This window comes from Phaenicophaeus curvirostris, chromosome 5 (assembly GCF_032191515.1).
Source record: "Phaenicophaeus curvirostris isolate KB17595 chromosome 5, BPBGC_Pcur_1.0, whole genome shotgun sequence".
Classification (NCBI taxonomy): domain Eukaryota; kingdom Metazoa; phylum Chordata; class Aves; order Cuculiformes; family Cuculidae; genus Phaenicophaeus; species Phaenicophaeus curvirostris.
In genome coordinates this window covers 10,355,167-10,376,312 of record NC_091396.1, presented here as the reverse complement: position 1 = coordinate 10,376,312, position 21,146 = coordinate 10,355,167, and the positions used below count along the sequence as shown (strand labels likewise).

Below are 21,146 nucleotides of genomic sequence, written 5' to 3'. Positions count from 1 at the left end.
TGTTCCATTTGTGTGAAAAGTTATTTGTAGACTTATATCTATCCATATTCACATTTACACTTCTGTATATCTTAGCAGTCGGTTAAAGCTGACACATTTGGGATAAAGTGAAGACTCATACATGGATGGGAGAAAAAAAATCCAGATATTCTTTAAACTAAAAATCCTGGATAACGACTTCCTTTATAATCACAGTAATACTTGAAGCTCTATATTAATTTCCTGATAGAATGCTTTACTAGAATAGCAGGCAGAAGCACAACTGCAGCAACAAGAGGCTGATGTAATTCTCTTCATCATTACGGAAAAGAAAAAAAAATTAATCCACAGCATGGGTATCACTAAGTTTACAAAGCTTTAGTGAATGCTTTCCCATTGTGAACAAGTGAGATCATTGCCCTACCCAGATATTAATTTTAGGAGCTCATACCGAATATTCTGTGAGCACAAACCCCAAGGCTACTGAATCCTAACCACAGAAATCAACTTCTCTCCTTGGATGATGTAATGTTGAGAGAATTTTTTTAATTGCATTACCATGAGAACACTGGAAACCAGCAAACTTTGTCTTGCATCATATTCCTTTCTACTGGACAGCTATGTAAAAAAAAAATTCACAGCTTTACTCCTGGGTATAAATGTCAACAAAAAGATAGGCATTAACTCATTAGACAGTGAAGGTAATTAACAGCTATGCTTTTTTAAATATATACATCAGGAAAAGAGAAAATTATGTGTATTTATATGTAGACAAGTATTTACGTATATCTATATGTTGTGGAGGTAAAATACAGATGTATTCTATCCAGGTATCTGTAAGCCTTGTTGAAAACCTTTTTCAAAGACACATTTGAATAAAAAAAAAAAAAAAAACATGTACTATATGGAATGTTAGCACATGAATTAGGATGCTTTTAAGTTACCATGTAGCATGAGTGGAAAGCAAATCTCTCTTACTTCAATATTGACATGTCTGAGATGGAATTGTGGGATTTCTCCCTCGACTTTACTTTACATTTTCTTCACATAACTGCTGAACCAAAGAAATCTGCATGTCACAGAGAACTTGACAAATCAAGAACAATAATCAGAAAGTAAAAAACCAAACAGGAATATTGCAGGAGGGAAAAAGACAACGAGTTAAATCTCAGAATAATTTGGTGTAAAATAAAGCATTATTTTACCTGCAATGATGTCATCCATCTGCTCCAAAGCTGCTTCCAGCATATGACTAGCATCAGAAGCCATCATCTGTGATTTCTTCAGACTTTTACTATTTCTACTGGAAAGACAGAGGAAACCACATGTATTATACCTAACCAGACCTGACAGAAATATATATGTCACTGTTACATTATAAATTAAGCCACACAAGCGAAAGTACACACTAGCAAAAATACAGCCTAATAATTTGAAAACTAATAAAATCTTGATAGAAGATTTGGGATTGCAGAGGTTTTTAGTCATCATTGATTCATAGGGCTTTTGAAGAGATCTTACTAATACAAGGAAATGCAGATGGAAACAAAACCAAACAATTACAAATAGTAGAAATTTGAGGTCCCCCTACCCCTTGCTCTTAAAAATGGTTCAAAATTCAATGCATTTCAACCTTTTACACCTTAAAGAAAAAGAGGATTGACTAGATTTCAGTGAAGAAATGAATACATGGTGAAAAACATGCTTAACCTGTAAGCAGAACTCTGTAGGAGCTCTGCTTTTTCATTGTTGCCTTAAGAGTAAAGAAAATTCTGAAATAAATTTTACTCCTCCTTTCTATATGCCCATTCAATCTTTCTACCACTTCTTTCATGAAACTGTAAATACAGTTCTTTCCATTGCAATAACCAAAATGCCACAAGTGTGAAGTTTCTAAAGTTACTGCTGCCTCTTTAAAACAGGATTAAAGACATTCCTGTTACCATCTGACATTAAGGATAACAAACAAAATGTTCCAAAATTAGTCTCTACTTGTGAGTTGGTATTGCTGGACTCAGAGAAGTGGCAGTCACTGTTGTAAGCAGATGACATTTCAAAAGGGAAAAGAATTTACGCTGTCCATTTCATGCTAGTGAGAAAATTCTGTCTAAAATAAGGCCCTTTTACACATCACTTCATCACTGAAGTATGAAACCAGTGCCCACAGAGCAATGAACAGGGATCATATTTGCGCATAATTTTTTGCAATGCTTTAACGCACAGCTCAAAATATTGGCAAAGCCTTTAAAGGGTAATAAAAATTTGATTTCTCTTCCATGAAGGCTGCAATTCAGTCTTCTGACATTCAGTTTTCTGATACAGCAATTTTTTAAATCTGTGATTCAAAACTGTTCAATTCTGACAGCTTCTTAAGCACCACAAAAGACACTTGTCTCACAATAGCTAGAGATGTCCTTCAAATGATGCAGGTTGTAGGTAAGCATAAAAGCAATGCTCATGTTGAGAAGAGAAGGCTTCAAGGAGATCTTATATTTTAGGCTAGACATAATGAAGAATTTCTTCACCATGAGAGTGGTGAGACACTGAAACAGGTTGCCCAGGGAAGCTGTGGCTGCCCCATCCCTGGAGGTGTTCCAGGCCAGGCTGGATGGAGCCTTGGGCAGCCTGATCTAGTGGGACGTCCCTGCCCATAGCAGGGGGGTTGGAACTAGATGATCTTTAGAGACCCTTCCAACCCAAACTATTCTATGATTCTATGTTTGTGAGGCTGATTATTCTAATGCCACTGAAAAGACACTAATCTGATGACCTGTGCTAAGAATTCAATTATTTTGAATTTAAATAAATACTACAATAATCTCTAATGGCAATTCAAATAGACGAAAATATTTTTGTACCATGTTCATTCAGTGACAGTTCAGACACTGGCCACCATGACCAATAACATGACTGGTACCCAAACCACTCACATTTGCTCTCTCAGTTGGACCCTGCCTAAACACTAGAATGTAGAATCAGTAGCCAGAGGATAAAGCTAGTTTTAAAATAAAAGCCTACCTGCTGTTTTGCTTTAGAGGGACCATAAGCAAAAAAAAATCCCTAAAAGTACACATAAGGCTGAGTCTGAATTACTACATCATATGCAATGCACAACCTCAGTAATAAGCCCAGTGCAACATAAAAATTTTTAGTGACAAATCAAGGTTATTTGCTTCTCTTACAAACTATGAATACTGAGAAACAGGCTTTTCCTCATGGTACTGGTGAAATACACATGAAGATAGCTAAATTCTTAATAACCTCTCTGTTATCAGTTAGGTGTGTGTCCTATGTCCATTCTAGTCAATGTATACAACACTGCTATTTAGAGGGACAAATGCAGGAAAAACAGTTCTAGCATAAACTCTATCATTTCTAGCTTGTTGTAATGGGTAAGGTGTTATTTAACTTCAGATCAAATTGATCTGAAGAGCGATACAAGAGCACCTTAATGGAAAAATGGAAAAGTCTTTAGTCTTTGTAAAAATAACAATTTAAGTATGAAAAATGCTAAATGTAACTGAATTTCACCAAAACACATCTGACCCAAATATTTTATTCCATGGGATTGGAAATACCACAAATTATGCTCAGAATAATCTAACAAATCATTAAATTAGCTGACATAAACATAGGATTTCAGAATGCTCACATATGTGAACTTTACAGACAATCTCTCAGATTCTTTTGCTTCTGTTTGTTGGTGTTGGCAACCAACCATCCCTTCTGTAGTCGCTTGGCAGGTTTATTAAATGCTTTAGAGATACCAGATTCTTAACTGCAATGATCCTCCCTATTCGCCGTATTTCTGCTAGTTCAAAGCAACAATAACATTGGTAATAATCATCTCATGGAAAGGAAACCCAGCTATAGTGAGCAGCTGCCAAAGAGGCACGTGCGCTACTGTGCTCCTTTGGTGGATGTGGCCACCAGCCACTCCCCTAGAAACCTATGGCCACCAGCTGCACTGACAAGTCAGGACAGTGGACTGGCTCAAAATCAGAAGGGAGAGAGTGAAAAATACTAAAAACAGCATAGAGTTTCTCTTGCTAGATTGCAGTGCATGCTCTTATTTGTGCTGTAAGACACTGATCCATGTGCTTAAACCAGCTAGAGCAATACAGTTAACAAGAAAAGCAGGACTAAATTGCTTATAAACATCAAACTAAGCATTTGACCCTCTGTAGTGAAGAATGTACAGGAATTGCTGATTCATTACATTACAAACTTTTTTTTCTCATAGAAGAACCCTCAGATCTTGGTACAAACCAGAAAGCTTTGCTGAAAAATACTACCAGAATGAAGTCTTCTATCTCCTCCCAACCTCCACACTTCACCTGTTTTCTCACCTGCATCCACAGTGTATTTGCTGCTTAACTGCATTAAGCTAGAGTAAAACCTGCTGATCAGACAATGATTTATTAATAAAAGCAATGTTCTTTGCTCCAGGGCAATTGTGTAATATTACTTGCTTGACATCTTTTTCTAGACAGACCTGTTGCTTGTGCTTCAGGCAAGTCTTACTTTCCCAGACACTCCCTTCTTACAGTTTGACTGGTTTCAGCAATATTATGGAAATAGCTTGTTAGATCTCATATCCTTTCAGCTACCATTTCTCATCTACTTTTATAAAAATATCTGCAACTGTGGATCCTTAAATAACAAGACACCAGTATCAATCCCAAGGCATGCAGAGTGCCTCAAACATGAGCCATCTATTTGCTGGCATTTTAATTGCAATTCTTTTCACAGTTATCATTCCTGAATGATATCAACAAATGCAGAACATGATGACTTATCTACCTAGATAAAAACATACATATATTTTGTAAAATAAGATTTTTCAGCTTTGGGAAGGACTGAACAAAAATGACTTTAACATTTACAGTACAAACTTTAATATTAGTAACTTCTAACCTTCAGGTTTTTTTAGATTAGCATATAATTGTGAAATACAAGAACCAATCTACTCACCTTTCCAGGTCCCTAAGAAGAAATGAATTTATTTTTTGCCTGATCAGTAAAAAATGCACACTGTTAGTAGCCAAAGCTTTACTGTTAAGCAGACACAGGTCTAAATTATTTTCATCTCTTCTAAGCCACACGCTCAAATGAATGTAGAGCCCAGCCCACAGATAAAGATATTGCAACCCTGTTTGTTATAATTATCTAAGTAATAAGATCTTCCAGGAAGTGCAGACAGAGCAAACTGGTCTGAACACCCTAAATTTATTTTGCCTAGCTAGCTTTATCCTATAAATCCCAATCTGAGATTTGCATTTCAAAGAAAACGAAAAATCTCTGGTAGAACTATCATGCTTAGAGTCAATCTCTCTTGCAAATTTCTTAAACTACTTTATCTATGTAAAACCATAGCTTACTATGTCCAAAAACAACATAATATATAACAGACACATTATTCACTATGAGCAAGATGTTCTTCAGAATTATGAAAAGCCTTAATTAAATTTGAATCTTTCATGGCTGCCTGGAACCAGCAGCTGTTCAGAGATAAGAATGTGAACATTTAGGCAATGCATAAGTCCGATATTTTTCCAATGCTGCTCCTAAGAATGAAGTTGCTAACTTTATCGGTTATGCAGAGGGGTGTGTTTTCTGACAAAAACTCTTGAAATCCTGATCTTGCCTTGATGTCAATGCTATGGGTGGCCTACAAATTCCTCTTAGATTTAGGGGACATGGCTAATAATTAACTACCACCAACCTTTTTTTTTTTCCCTGGCATGAATAAATACATGTTTGTAAACTATTTAAAGATTCAAATTCAAGCATCACATTGCTTTGTACTTAATGGTATAATGAAATATCAAGTGGCTTATTATATAAGCCTCAGAAGTTTTTTTCAGCTATGAGAGGACTCCTGGGCTGGAAGGAAAAAATGTGCACAATTTCTACCCCCACCATTTCCCACCTTGCTTCTCCCCCAGCCACATGCTCTACTGTATCCAGACACCCCACAGGAACACAGATATCTGTTCATCTCTCCAACCTGTCTCAGGAGTTCTCATGACGCCATCAGATAGAAAAGTTAAAAATATTATTTGGATGCTGGCCTTTTAGGATCTGGCATTCCTCTCTAATTAAGTTAGTCCTTAGTCCTAAATAACCATCCACAGCTGCTGGGAATAGAAAAATTCTGATAATCACTAGAATGACTGCCTAAGGAACACTACTTGTAAAGCAACCCCCAGGGCTATCCAATCAGAAATCATATTCCTCTGCTTACAGCCTAAATGTAATGTATTTGTTAATACTGACACTTCCTGCTCTATTTCCCTTTCATATGCTTCACCGGAATAGGTGGAAGGATAAATGGAACAACTCCTTCATTTATTAACCTTTATGTAATAAATAAAACCAAAACTATAGTTTCTTTAAAGAATAACTAGAATGGGAATTAAAAAAAAAAAATATCTTCAACTAGAAAATGTAAAAGGTTCATTCAAAGGAAGGGGGAGTTCTAGAGAGAAATACAGATTAGCTGAAGTTCAAAAAAGACCTGATACCAAACTATTTCAGGTAGATGGTAAAAGAACTGGTAAAGTCTCTAGTCAACATATTGCTGGGAGTCTTTATATGAAGGAATATCCTTAAGTGAAGCAGAGTACTAATCCAGTATCTCCATGATGAAAATGAGATAACTATGCTCGTTAACTAAATAAGCTAAACTAAGTTAAGCAGGTGGCTGGGTAGTAACTTGGCACTGTAAAATCACTATGTTTGCGTGCTGCTGATAAAAATCAGAGTGACAAGCAGCAAGAACTATTTTGCTTTTAAACGTATTGTACTAAATAATTTCATTTAAAACATGAAAGGAACCAAATGTAGTTACATTTGCTGCATTATGAAGTAGCAAAGTCAAAGCCAAACATCTGTTTTCAAAAATAAACCCATTAAGTTTGCTAATACAAGTCTGAATTTCAACTTTGGGGGAAGTAGGAGGAAGGGACAGGAAAAAAGAAAGCATCCTCAGAAATACGCTAAACGATCTGGCTAGTACCGCATGATAGTTTAAGAGCACACATCACCTCAGAGTAACTCCTGCACAGGACTCGTGGATATTAAGTTACAGTTGCTATTGGTACCATAAGTGAATTTCCTGACTCATGTTTGTACAAAGTCTCATCCTTACATATAAAAACTGACACTGACAGAATGGCATGTGCAAAGTGAGGTTTCTTCACCTCCTCTCTACAGCAGTTCTAAGAACTGTAGAAAGCCCTTAATTCCTTCAGTGTTGTTTTAAACGTTGTTCATAAAGCTGAAAAAAATGCTTCATAATTTTAAATGATCAGATACTTTAAGTTTTCGCTCTGCTTTAGGTAGTATAAAGTGAAACATCGTAGCTTCCCACTTCGCAAAATCTTAAACCCAAACCCAAATTGCATTAATTATTTATTATTATATTAAGTGATTCTCCTCTGAATATTTTAGTTCAGCTGTCATTTAACTAGTTCCAATTTCTAGCTAGTTAAAATTTCAAAATCCCACCATGAATAAATACTTTGCATTTAAACGTCAACTGAATAAAGCACTACCTGGTAAAATAAATGAGAGGGAAGTTTCAGAATGAAAACATAAACATTTCTGGTCTTAAAATAAAGGCAAAGATGAATGACATACAAAGTTAGATTTGGTACCACAGTTCACATTTAGTTATAGAAATACTACAATTTAAAAGAGTTAGATCTCCAAAATTCCAGCGTTTAAAATAAACTATGCTTTTTCCTTTCCCTTCTGATCTCAGGTATTCACTGGCCTCAAGGTCACAGCTTCAAATTTTCTTCATGAAGGTCAGCATTTCAACTAGGTCTTCTAAGTTACTCAACTCCAGACCCAGTGCCTGGGAAACTGCATCTCACCGCACCCACCTTCCCCCCCCAAAAAACCCAAAACACCTCAACAACCCAAACCCCCCAAAAAACAAAACCCCTCCAGTAAAACTATACAAGATTTGGAAAACTTAAGCTGAGAAATGATATAATGAATAATTCCGTTAAGTTAAATTCATGCTCTAGTAAATTGAAAGGTGAGAAATGGTAATAAAGTAAACACACAACTCATGCATGCATGAACGAGCTTCTTGCCCTAAAGTAAAATAGAGGACAAGACCTTGAAAGAAATTGAGAGATTAGGGACATAAAAAAAGTATACAAAGCTATCCTTTATAAAAATCCTAAAAATGTAGACAAACCATTCTGCTGGAAAAATATATTCACTAAAACTTCAGAGTTAGGAATAACATTTTTTTATGGTTTGTTGAATAGTTCTCAGGCTTTTTCAAATCTCACTCAAGCAAAGGCTTCTCAGCCTGGACATGACCAGCCTACTGGGATCAGAGCAGTCCCTTATAGAGCAGAGTTTCAGGAGAAAGAGGAGGGTTAACAAGCTAGAAAAAATGATTTCCTGCAGTCAAAAGACACAACTTTCATCCATAAGATTTCTAAGGTAAAAATGCTGAGATCTGCTTTAGACTACACAGAGAAACAGTCCAACTTAGACACAACTAAGAGAGATATTTCTTCTGATTATTCCTCATTACAAATTGATTTACACTTGGATTTCTCAGGTTAGAAAGCTCCATCCTGAATTTGCCTCAACTTTATTAATATGAGATGAAGATTTTTGTGAAGTCTAAACTCAGCTTTAGATATAACGCTTAAAACCAAAATCTAAAATGGTAGCTTGCTTGAATTTGCAAAATTTAATTTCATATTAGTATTTCCCCCTCTTTGCAACATTTTGTAAGGCAAACCATAAATAACCAGAAACATCACTAGGCTGGTTTGATATGACCCACCCTGCATCTGCAAACACAAACATGCTGAATTCGCACTAACAAGAAATGACTGTATCAAGTACTTCTGTATAAATTTAAGCTTCAGTAGCTATTTTGAGGAAAGCGTTTGTGGGAAACAAAAAAAAGAAAAATATACTTCTGCTAGAAACAGCAAATTAAATGTAAGTGAATCTGCTTGGATTAAAAGTATTAAAGTAGGAACAACAAATGGGACACTATGAAAAGCACCAGATCCCACATTACTCATCACTTCAGCGAAAATATAAATTTCAACAGCTGTGTCAGTTTAATGCTTATGCTTATACACAAAACATTGTTATGTTAATTGCTTCCTAAAGATAAATGAAAATACCTTTGGAAAAATCTGTCATCAAGTTTTTCTCTTTCTGTTCATAAGAATATAACCAAGACACAAAAAATTCTCCACAGCAAGTTAAATCCAGATTTACCTTGTACATTTTGTTGATTTTGCTCCTCTATTATTCAGAACATAGGACATTTTAGTCCTTGCAGAACTGGTCAATAAGTAAGGAAGCTACTGTATTAACATTGTGCCACAGCTGAATTCTAAATCAGAGAATGATATATTCTCCTATCAGTTTTACTTTCCATACTTAATAGATTAACAATTTTCTAATTAGGAGAAAAAGTATTATACAGAGAGGCAGTGTTGCAAGACAGAGGAAACAGTAACTTGACATCCAATATCTTTAAGAATCACATGGGGATGAGAAACTTGTAGTATCGCCCAGCTGAAGAAACATTATTACAGGTGGCAAGAAAAATGTGACATCCTTTCCTCCTGTTTTCCCAGTGGATTCTAGAAAAAATACTTATACCAAAATGACTAGAGACACATTAAGCACACACCAAAACCAGGAACTGACTTCAGAGGAACACGAAGCAGCTCATAATGAACGTGACTGCCTATATAGGTCTCCTCAATGACCTATTCTATGGAAGAGCTATACTTGCTCACACAAAAACATGTTCATCTAGCAAAGGATCTTAACAGAACCACTACACTGAAAACCCACACAAGTGCTCAGCTTTTCTACTTGCTATTCTTTTATGTGAGCTGTTACTGTTTCCGCAATATCCCCACAAGTTTCAGGTGACAGTATATCCAGTTTTGAGTATTTGGTTTTAGCGCCTTACAAAAGAGCTCTGAAGCACCCAGCATGCTCTTTCCATAAAGTAGATTTGTTTGATGGCACAAGATACAAAAGAGATCCAGTAAGCTTACTGTTATATATAGGGGCTTTTATTATCAACCATGCTAGGAATTCTCAAGTTCTTACCAACCACAAAGCCTGTCATGTCATGCCTGTACACCATTTCAAGGCATTTCTTCTCATTCTATCCAAACAAAAAATCAACAAGTTTCTGTGTCAAATCATGTTATCAAGGGTAAGTAAAATAAATTTAAATTTCTTCTTATAAAATATACATGATAGGTAGGACTAATAAAGAGTTCAGAAATGAACAGCCAGAGTTCCATCCATCAGAATGCTTATTTGAATTTGCAAAACTAAAAAGTACACATCATTTCCAGAAACTAATTGCTCAGTAAAACTGTTTCCATGAATGAGCCTCCAGAGCTACCATATCCCAGTTTAGTCATTTTTGGCTGACAGGTTCGCTAGGACACTTAGTTCAGAAAGCTTTTGCAAGTTTTGCAAATCAAAAAATGCCTTTCTGAACACAAACTGAATTGGACCTAGAAACAGACCCATTCATAAACTCGGTATTCTACTGGGGTTTATACACATACCGACATCTGAAGTTCAGGATGCTGCCAGTGTAGTTTGTCAGTGGCGTATGTATAAGGGGTCACTTTTGTTCTCTTATAATAGTGATTTCCTATTAGTTTTAGGGCATAAAAAAACCCCAGAAGTTAAACCATTATAATGAACATACATAGGATTTCTCTAGATTAACTCCCAGATAAGCATTTTAAATAACTACTTGAATGTGAACAATGACTCAAAACTATTTGCCAAAAACCCACCCCAACTGTGGACTAAAATTTGTGCTATGTGTTACTTCCAGTCCAAAGAAAAACTCCTTCATATGATTGAAATACATAGCAAAATTGCAGTTGTTACAGCTAATGCTGGAGTATAACAGTACCAAAGCAATACATTGTTACAAAGGTAGTCAGATTTTACTGGCTCTGAAATAAATGCATTAGACAACTTTGTACTGACAGAGAAGACAAATGAAACAGAATCTTTATGTTTCTTTAAAGGGCCCAAGTGTCATTATAGCAAAGCCAGAAGCCCTAAAGTGCACCGTCAGTCCCAAACAGCAATGACACCTGAGGGGAAACTGAACATCGGGCTTTTATGCATCCTTCCTCACTTCAGTTTAAGACTCAGCTGCATTTTAGAACTGTTTGATAGGCTTACTACTCGTATTTTGATCAACTTTGAATAAACCTATGATAGTAACTTAATAATGTATTTTACTATTTGATAACAGTGCCTTTACCAGACCTGTTTATGATAACAACCACAAAACAAAATTGTTTCAAGCTAGTAACTTGCAAAGTCCTTTAATCGCTAACAGCTATCAGCTGATTTGTCTTTATGAAAAATGCCTCAGAAGTTTCTTACATCTACGGTCAAGTGCATAAAAATAACAATTAAAAAAAAGCAGAAAAAAACCCTAAACTATTCAAATAACCATCCATTGGATGAAATTACTTTGGTTTTCATTCTGTTTAAGGAGATGGAAGGAAATCAGTTTACTGTCACTTTCTTCAGTTTATTTCATTTTCCAGAAAATGGATCAAAGTCTCCTCCCATACCAGTCACCAAGACAACTTTATACTGTCATACTAAATTTATAAGTAAAATTCAATTTGCGATTATATTTGAGAGATTTAGTCCCCTGTGTTTCAGTGGTCTTCAAAAACTCCAAATGGAAATTTCCAAGACAGTTTTATTAATTTGAAAAAAAGATACAGTCTTTTCCTACTTGAAAAGGAAAATATGGTCATTTTAACAAACACTGAAATACTGCTCTGTCATGAGGAAATTACTTCTTCTCTATTAGGCCTTATTGATAAGGGACAGTTTTGCTCCATGACAGAAACAGTACCGTTTACTTTGTTAGTTAAGAAAAGCAAATAAAATATATTCATTATAAAATGATATTTATAGGCATACTGCCTAGCAAACTAGGACAGCTACTCTGGCAGTTTTATCAGTCTCAACTGATTTGGATCCTCTGCTAGGTAACCAGAGTTTCCAAAGGAAGTGAACAGCTGCATAGTCTCATTCTTCTCAATTAATCCCTGCATAATCAGAAGCTTTGATTAAATAAAAACTGCAACTGTCCCATGAATCCAAGCTAAATTCATTCTAGAGCATGATTTCCCATTGCACCTAATTGTCTACTCTGAGCACAAACTCCTCTCCCCATGTTATAAAGACGCAGGCTTCTACAGCCCATGCTTTTGCAAGTACTTTATGCGCAATGAGAACCAGCTGGGCTTCACAATCTACAAGCAGAACTGAAGATGCTACCAAATTTCCTAATTAAAATGGGAATACAATTAAAGCAAAACAGATTTGGACCACAATTCTTGCAGCAGCTTTCCACTCCCCAGCCTAACATGCAACTATTACGAAATGTAGCTTACACTGGGGTAAGTGTGGGTGAGTAACTATTATGGACTATTAAGTATTTTTCACAACACTACAGTATGTTCTGCAAAGCAGGCCAGAACAAATCTTTTTCTTGCACAAATCTTGTTATACAACTCTCCTTTCTTCTAGTAACAAAAAGTTCTAATAGGATTTTCCTTTGGCACATCGGAAGTTTGCCAGATGAGACCACAGATTGCTCTTTTCATTTCAGGTAAAATAACTACTTTGGATACATTCAGCTTCCGACATTGAAGAATATTTTAATTCAATAAATACTTACCTAATAATTTATTAATGAGATTTTCAGATTTGATATAAGTATTAATACCAAAATACTTTGTATATGTACTTTACATTACAGAAGATTACTTGCAAGAAAAGAAAACTATTCACTTCACTAGTCTTGGGTTTGTTGTTTTTTGGCGGGGGGGTTTATTTGTTTGGTTTTTTAGATGCAATTAACACATTCTTTAGGAGTATTTAATCTCTTGCTTTCATTGATAATTTACAACCAGTCTGTGTTTCTGGTCCATATAATGAGCTCTGAATTTTAAGGTCAGTTCTTCCCCTCTTCTTGAAACATTTATTATGTTGCTTACAACAAACACTTTACTATATATGTGTGTACATTTATCCTTACTGAGTATTTGCAGAAAAGTATCTTAAGTTCAGCTAGAGGAGTTTTTATTGATTTTTTTGGGACTGATCTCAAGATCAGTGACTCGTTTTGTCATTTTTCTCCTGGTCTGCTGAGTGACCACAGATCTCCCAGTGAAACTGTTTAGACAGTGATAATAAGGCCGCTGGAAGAAGACCCATGCTTATATGATTTTTCACTTGTACCCCCACTGCAAAGTATATAAAGAAATTACAATCATAAATAAAACAAAGCACAACTTCATACCTTAGGTTGGGCATAAAAACTTGAAAAAAAAGAGGTTTTATGCATGAAAGAAAGGAATAGATTTAATAATTCAAGGTAAGACCTTGTGTTAACTGCATTGTGAAGACCTGCACTTAATAATAACAGTTTTAAGAAGCATATGTGAGTGTTATCACAGCATAACTGAACCACAGGATAGTTGAAGTTGGGAAGCACCTCTTCAGATCACCTACTTCAATTCCCAAGAGCTTCTTTCTATTAGTATATAGGATAACATTGGCTGGAACGTCACCAAGGCACTGAATGTATAAGACAAAAATGATTTAACAGAGATTTCATTATGAGCTACAGAATGATATAGCATTTTAAGTAAAAGATGGAGAATTCTTATGCAACAAGATCTTAATATATCCCCTGTCTAATATTGCACACAGCAAATACCATCCAGGTGAAATGCAAAAACTTTGCTTGCCAGGATGTTTTGTGCTGGCTTCCTACCTATTTAAGATGTTGGATTTACTTCTCAAAGGTCTTTGCTACAGATTTCTTTTTGGCTGGAGTGAAACATTAAAATACTTTCATTTAGGATCTCACTGGATTACATGCATTAATGTATGATCAGCACAGAAACACGTTCATAAATCTTACTGCAATTCCATTAGGATGTTCTGATTTTGTGTTATTAAAGCAGATGCTACCATCTGCACTAGACGGTAGTGGAATAAAAATATGATTCACTATATTCAAGGGACACTTGGCAAATATTTTCACTGGTCAAACCAAGACTTCTGAAATAAACTTGAGGCTGAAAATAGTGCAAATTGTAAACAAAATTACTTATTTGTCTGACAGAAACGAGAAGGCATCCCCAGCTAAGTCACCTCTCAATGAGAAGACCAACCAGACTCATTTGTAGAAAAGGAAAAACAGCAGTTCCCATACTGTCAGTGTTTGAAATCCAGATTAGAAATCAGCATCTTAAAGTAATCACTGAAGATAAGTCTAACTGTCATACAATCACTTGATCTTAAAGACTATGAAGGCCTAGCCAACAAGTGAATCATTCTCTATGAATATTCATAGACCTTAGTTGTGCTCTAATTAAAACAAGACTCTCAGTCAGCATTTGATAAGCAAGATATGTAACAAAACCAGGCTTTGGATCTGTCTTTCTCTTCAATCTAGAATGTCTTGACCTTGACCTTATTTTATTACTGAAGCCTAATTCGAGATTTTGCTGAAGGAGAATCAGGCCCGCTGATCTGTTTTCTCCAAATTCACACCCGCTTCAGGAACTCAGCACCATGTCCTTCAGTAATATGCAGAACATCTCTCATACAATCAGCAGTTCACACTCTGTCATTGCAACTTTTTGGAAGTTAGATCCATCATTTACCATCCCAGGCAAGCTGTGTGCCACATACTATCTGTTCACCATCAGGTTGCTTATCTTTTCTCTTCTCTAAACCACAAAGCACTCTGTATTCAATTCTCAACTTTTATCTTCAGTTAATTGATGTTTTACCTGGATAATTCAGCTAAACAGATGAAAAAATGTATTTATGTGGATATGAAATAAATATAAGAATATATTTTATATATCACATACACCGAGTTGAGAAAAACACTAATGTCTCCCCATTAAGTTTGTTGATCATCAAGCAGAGCAATAATTTTCTCCTCTCTGCTCTGATTTTGACGGATTATTCCTTGGTCAAAATTCATTACAATAATTTTGAAAAGCATCTTCATTATCCTTTGTTCGGTTTGAAACATCAGAATTAAAAGCTTTAGAAAATATGCACCAAGCATCTGTGCTCCTTCCATTTTTCTGCACAGATATAAAAGTGTATATGAAATCATACAGTACAGGATACGGTGACTTCAATTTATCGGTGGAAGGAGAAAAATAAAAAAACTTAAGAAATTGATTAAGAAAAAACCCAACAGAAAACCGACCTAGAATGTCAAAACAGTGAAAAATATTTTTATCTGTTACTATTGGATCTTCAGTTGTGATTCCTTCTATGAATCAAAACACATCCCTGTGAATTTCATTGAGAATACCGTACTACTTTACAACTAGGTTGTAACTGATCTAGGTTCAGTGCATTTAGGGACCTGTTTAGTAAACAATTAAACTGACTCATGCTCCCATCAAGAAAGCTAAGGAAAAAAAAATCAGATTAGGAGACTACTAAGGCACTGGAAATCGATTCTTCTCCATAGATAAGAACATCTTCTCCAAGAGTATGCAGAGAGATGCATCCTAGGTAACTGAGATTCTATTATTTCTCTGATGAATTCAGGAAGCAGAATAGGGGAACTGCATGATAGTACTGTTTTATGCTTGTGAAGATAGCCAATTTTCCTCTTTAACCAGTATGAAAATATACAGGTCTTTCGACTCATATCTTGTTTTATATAACTTGTTTTATGTTACAAGTCTTCAGAAATACTAGTAAGCTACACAATATTCACAGCAATCTTGCTTCACAGGTTATCAAATTAGTTTAAAACTGAGGTCATGCTTACAGCCCTTTAAATCACTACATTGTAACTTGGCAGATGCACAGTATGAACATAAAATCTACAAATTGACCTAGACTGGCAACAGTGCCATTAGGATTTACTTTTTATGTTTCTTTATAAAAGGATTTGTCTTTCTAATTTAACTTCTTTGTTCTCCACATCAATGAATTGCCAAATAAGAGCAAAGTGCTACTGGGACATGGTTTTACAGCAAATAAACACATGAGGATGCAGGGCAACAAAAGAAGTAACAAGAGAGATAAAGTAAAAACATTGTGCTAAAACATACAAGGGGAGACATCTAGCTACCAAAAAAAAAAAAAAAAAGCCCAAACAAAAAAACCCCAAACTAAAACTAAGTACCTTTATTTTCCTGCTTAATGTACATCTACTTAAATGGAGAACTATAAAAGACTGTAAAGGGGTGGTGGGAAGAAATTAAAGCTGTCACAGTTTATCAAAAGCATCTTATCACCTTGCAGATCAGACAAAGTTAAAGAAGAGATTGTCCAAAGCAGGGAGTCAGTTTCTCCAGCAATTTGATATAAAGGGTGAGTTGACAGCACAGAAAAGACAAGACAAAACCAGAGAAAATTTAGGGAACTTAAAATAGTTTATGGCTTAAACTTTCCAATTTCTTAGCGACCAAATTACTGAAGCTAAATGATTTCACATACATTTACTGAACTCTTGTAACTAATCAAGTGTACCTCCATGGACAACCATTGCTGGCTAAACTTTATTCATCAGCTTAGCAGAATTTCAAGATTATACATTAAGAAGTTGAATTCACTGAACACTGAGGATGAGATGGCAAAGTGAGATGATAAACATCTCCAGGGATTTGAATGATGCAACTTCACTAGCAAAAAAGCGACTTCTGAAGACTCTCACCCACAGCCTTCAACAATGTATCTCCTGTTACATTACTATTTCTATGCTACTAGGTATTTCTGGAGAATGCAGAAAAGCCCTGCTTGGTACAGTACGTTTAATGGTAACATGTTTGCATCTATACTGAGTGATCATTATCACAAAACCCATTTCCCTACTTTGATAAACATAAACGCTATGTCCCCTGAATCATACTATAGAGATCTGAAGCAAAAAAAAAAACGGAAAAAAGGAAAAAAGAAAAACAAAATCCTGTTCATCCTGTTCCTGTGAATATCATTTCTGGGGTGCAGGGAGCAAGCTAAAAGGTAAAAAGTGGATTTTTTTGCTAGCTATCAAAGCCCCAGTGAGGCTGTATATTAGCACAGTCCTTTGCTAATCTTATCATATCAAGAGTCTCATTTGTTCAAGTTGAAAGGCTCAAACAAATCCCTAGCTGTGAAGAAAGGTAATTAAGTTTCTGGACCTTCTCTGGGTAGTCTAGTAAAAGCGATAGATTAGAGTGTCTAAGGACAGGTGCTTTATAAGTTTTTGTGGGACTTTGTTTGAGAGACCAAAAGACACAAACAGGCTAGGTAAATGAGGGGTAGATGTAGAGATACACATGGAAAAATATGGTGGGTCACTACTGTTTGTTCTGTTAAATTTTGCCATGATTTGCACTCATAGCACATTCTCCCTCTGCCTTTCCCCCTTGTTTGCTGACCCTATCAGAGTGTTCAGGGAAGGTGATACATAAGGTCTTTGCTTATTCTTTTCCACCTGTTCTTTTCCTATCACCTTCCATTCAAATACACTTTAGCACATTAAGTCACCTTTTGCTGCCTTACAACCTGCACTGACAGTCCACAGGACTCGGTGTAACAGAAGCACAACAGAGGAAACGGAGAATTAATGCAAGAACCTACAAAACACTTCTCTAGCCTGCATCTACACTGACATATTCTCCCTCTGTTTACACACACACACACAGTCCCAGATCACTTTCCCACACTGCTGGTACCATGTTAACAAAGCTGAAGTGAGATCAGATACAGTAGGAGTGAGGGGAGAATAGTGCTTATTATCCTATCTCTACTTATTCCTTCCTTCCTTCCTGTCCTCCCTGCTTCTCCCATAGTCCTAAAATGGATGGGGTTGCTGGAGTTAAATACAGACGATAGCAGCCAGGCCCTCTGCCATCATTCCTCTAATCCCTCAACTTCCTGGGGTAGGAGATGAAAGCAGCAAGGGAACATCAAACCAGGGAACAGTGCTCCCAGCCCCATTCCTACCATGCTTCAGCTACACAGATTAATCAGTTTCTGCCCCCTCCCTCCAATTTGGCACTTTCCATTGGGCAGAGCCCCAGATGTATGACAGATAAACTCCTATAAGTGTTGCCAAGACACTTGATTATTTCCTGACTCAGGTAAACAAAGTATTTAAGTTTTCAAAAGCGATGCTAACATTGGTTCAAATGAGTTACAGGCATGCACACGTGCCTACAAGAGATACAAACATCAGCAGTCAGTGTCAGGATTAGTCTTGAGCTGTCATTCTGCTCAAGTCTCATTACTGAGGACTTGAAATTATTTTATATATTACAAATTATATTATAAATTGTCCTTTTACATAATATTTTCCCCTTATATTCTGGTACCAGACTATAGTTGTCCTGAAGACAAACTACAGGTTTGAGTTTCCCATCTACTCTAACTGACACTGGGTTTCCTTTAAGTTCAAGAGGCCGTTACAATTGCTTGCAACTGGAACTTTCAGCAAATGGAGGGTAAATCCATATCATTTAAAAACAACTCATAATTGCTTAGGTTTGTCTCAATTTTTCCTTTCACTCTCCTGTTATGCTGTGTTCTACTCCAAGCATTTCTCCATTTGGAAGACACAAGGCAATGTAAAGATTTATTGGATTTAGGAAAGTTCATACAGGAGATAAAAGTCAAGGACATGAGCAAAGTAAATCAATAAACCTGGAAAGCTGAAATTCAACCTCCTTTGCTCTCCCACCTTCTTGCCACATTTCCATAAAACTTCCAGGATGAAGCCCTTCATTCAGTTGTTAACATATTTCTGTTTACAAACAAACAAAATGACCCAAAAGAACACAGAAAAGTGCCCCTCACTGTTCCCTCTCCCACCAAAGCCTGCAATTAAAATCTGAAATTGTAGAAGACCGGTATAACTATGGAAACACAACTTGTTGGACATGCAAATCTTCAAAAGCACATATTGCGCTTCACCTATATACAGCCAGACCCGCAGCCAACTACCAAATTAATACTTAGCATCTTACTTTGCTCCATGCAAAACTGAACAAGTGACTGTACCCAAAGGTGTGCAATCCCCTTCTCTTCTCGTAAATGCTAAGAGGGAGGCGTTTTTATCAGTGTAGTATGATAAGACGAATTCTAAATGATGAAACTGGAGATGACTTGACATCTCATACTCGCACCTCCCTTATCTCTGAACCGGTAAAACAGCCCGTAACAGCCAGTTTCATCCTCCAGCTGTTCTCTTCTGAAGATGCTTTTAACTACCTTATTTCCCTCATATCTTTCTTCTTAATTAATCTTCAATTAAGGGGGGGAGGGGGGGGGTAGGGAGAACTCCTCACTTGGCTGCAGCTGGAGGTCATTCCCGACAGCAGCGTCCGGATCGACTGTTCTACGTCGGCAACACGGTTTATTTACCGAACTCAAGTTTCAAAGCTTTCGCTCGCTGCGAGAATAAATATTTAACTTACAGCAGCCGCGTGCGTTTCAAAGCCTCCTCCACGGCTCGGAGCCCCGACCTCCCCCCGCCAACTGCTCAGCGAGGAGAAGCAACAGCCGCATCTGCAACCTCTCTCGGAGCGAGGTCGGGCTGCCCCGAGCCCGCAGCGCCGCCTCCGCGCCGGGAGCATCGGCTAACCCCGCCCGGGACCCCGCTAAACTCCGCCCGGGAGCACCGGCTCACCCCGCCCCGCCGGCACCGACCTGCGCCACCTGCTCCAACCCAACCTGCAGGTGCGGCGAAGCACCTGCCGCCCGCTCGAACCCAACCTGCAGCAGAGCGTGGCCACCTGCTCGAACCCAAATTGGCATCAACGTGCCCACCACCTGCTCAAACCCAATCTGCAGGTTCAGTGAAGCACCTGTCGCCCACTTGAACCCAAACTGAGAGCAAAGTGCCTATTGCCTGCTCAAACCCAACCTGCAGCAAAGCACCCACCACCCGCTCCAACTCAAATTGGATTCAACATACCCACCTCCTGCTCAAAACCAACCTGCAGTGGCAGCAAAGCACCCGCCACCTGCTCGAACCCAAATTGGCATCAAAGTGCCCATCACCCCCTCGAACCCAAATTTGGCATCAACGTGCCCACCACCAGCACAAACCCAACCTGCAGGTGCAGTGAAGCACGTGCTGCCCGCTCGAACCCAAATTGGCAGCAAAGTGCCTGCTGCCCACTCAAACCCAACCTGCAGCAAAGCATAGCCACCTGCTCGAACCCAAATTGGCATCAACATGCCCACCACCCAAACCCAAATTGGCATCAAAGTAACCGCCACCTGCTGGAACCCAACCTGGCATCAAAGCCTTGCCACCCGCGCAAACCCAAATTGGCACCAAAGTGCCCACCAGCCGCTAGAACCCAGACTGGCATAAATGCACCTGACACCTGCTCAAACCCAACCTGCAGCAAAGCGTAGCCACCTGCTTGAACCCAAATTGGCATCAACACACCCACCACCTGCTCAAACCTAACCTGCAGTGCAGCAAAGCGCCTGCCACCTGCTTGAACCTGACCTGGCATCAAGGCCTAGGCACCTGCTCAAACCCAAATTAGTACCGAAGTGCCTACCAGCTGCTAGAACCCAGATTGGCATCAACACACCCACCACCTGCTCAAAACCAACCTGCAGGTGCAGCAAAGGACCTGTCACCCACTCAGACGCAAATTGACAGTAAAGTGCCCTCTGCCCGCTCGAACTCAACCTGCAGCAAAGCATAGCCACCTGCTCGAACCCAAATTGGCATCAAAGTGCCCACCACCTGCTGAAACCCAAATCAGCAGCAAAGTGCCCACCACCCACTTGAACCAAAATTGGCATCAATGCACCCACCACCTGCTTAAACCTAACCTGCAGTGCAGCAAAGCACCTGCCACCTGCTTGAACCCAACCTGGCATCAAAGCCTTGCCACCTGCGCAAACCCAAATTGGCACCAAAGTGCTCACCACCCACTAGAACCCAGACTGGCATCAACGCACCTGCCACATGCTTGAACCCAACCTGCAGGTGCAGTGAAGCACCTGCCACCCGCTCGAACCCAAATTGGCAGCAAGGTGCCTGCTGCCCACTCGAACCCAGCCTGCATCAAAGCATAGCCACCCGCTTG

The 21,146-nt window shown here is 38.0% G+C and overlaps 1 protein-coding gene across 4 annotated transcripts in view; it reads right to left on the bottom strand.

Annotated features, from left to right (window-relative positions):
* The window catches only part of PPFIBP2 (PPFIA binding protein 2), a 104,000-nt gene extending 84,396 nt beyond the window's left edge, over positions 1 to 19,604 (bottom strand). For 3 of the 4 annotated variants that reach the window (XM_069857520.1, XM_069857522.1, XM_069857521.1), the window contains exons 1-2: positions 19,509 to 19,604; positions 1,185 to 1,282 (exon numbers count right to left, since the gene is read on the bottom strand). In XM_069857520.1, the coding sequence (XP_069713621.1) occupies positions 1,185 to 1,251 (67 nt within the window). In that variant the 5' untranslated portion in view covers positions 1,252 to 1,282; positions 19,509 to 19,604. Of the gene's footprint in view, positions 1 to 1,184; positions 1,283 to 4,953; positions 5,058 to 19,508 lie in introns of those variants that run through there. The other variant, XM_069857519.1, reaches the window with a different exon arrangement.
* Positions 19,605 to 21,146: the final 1,542 nt, after the last annotated feature.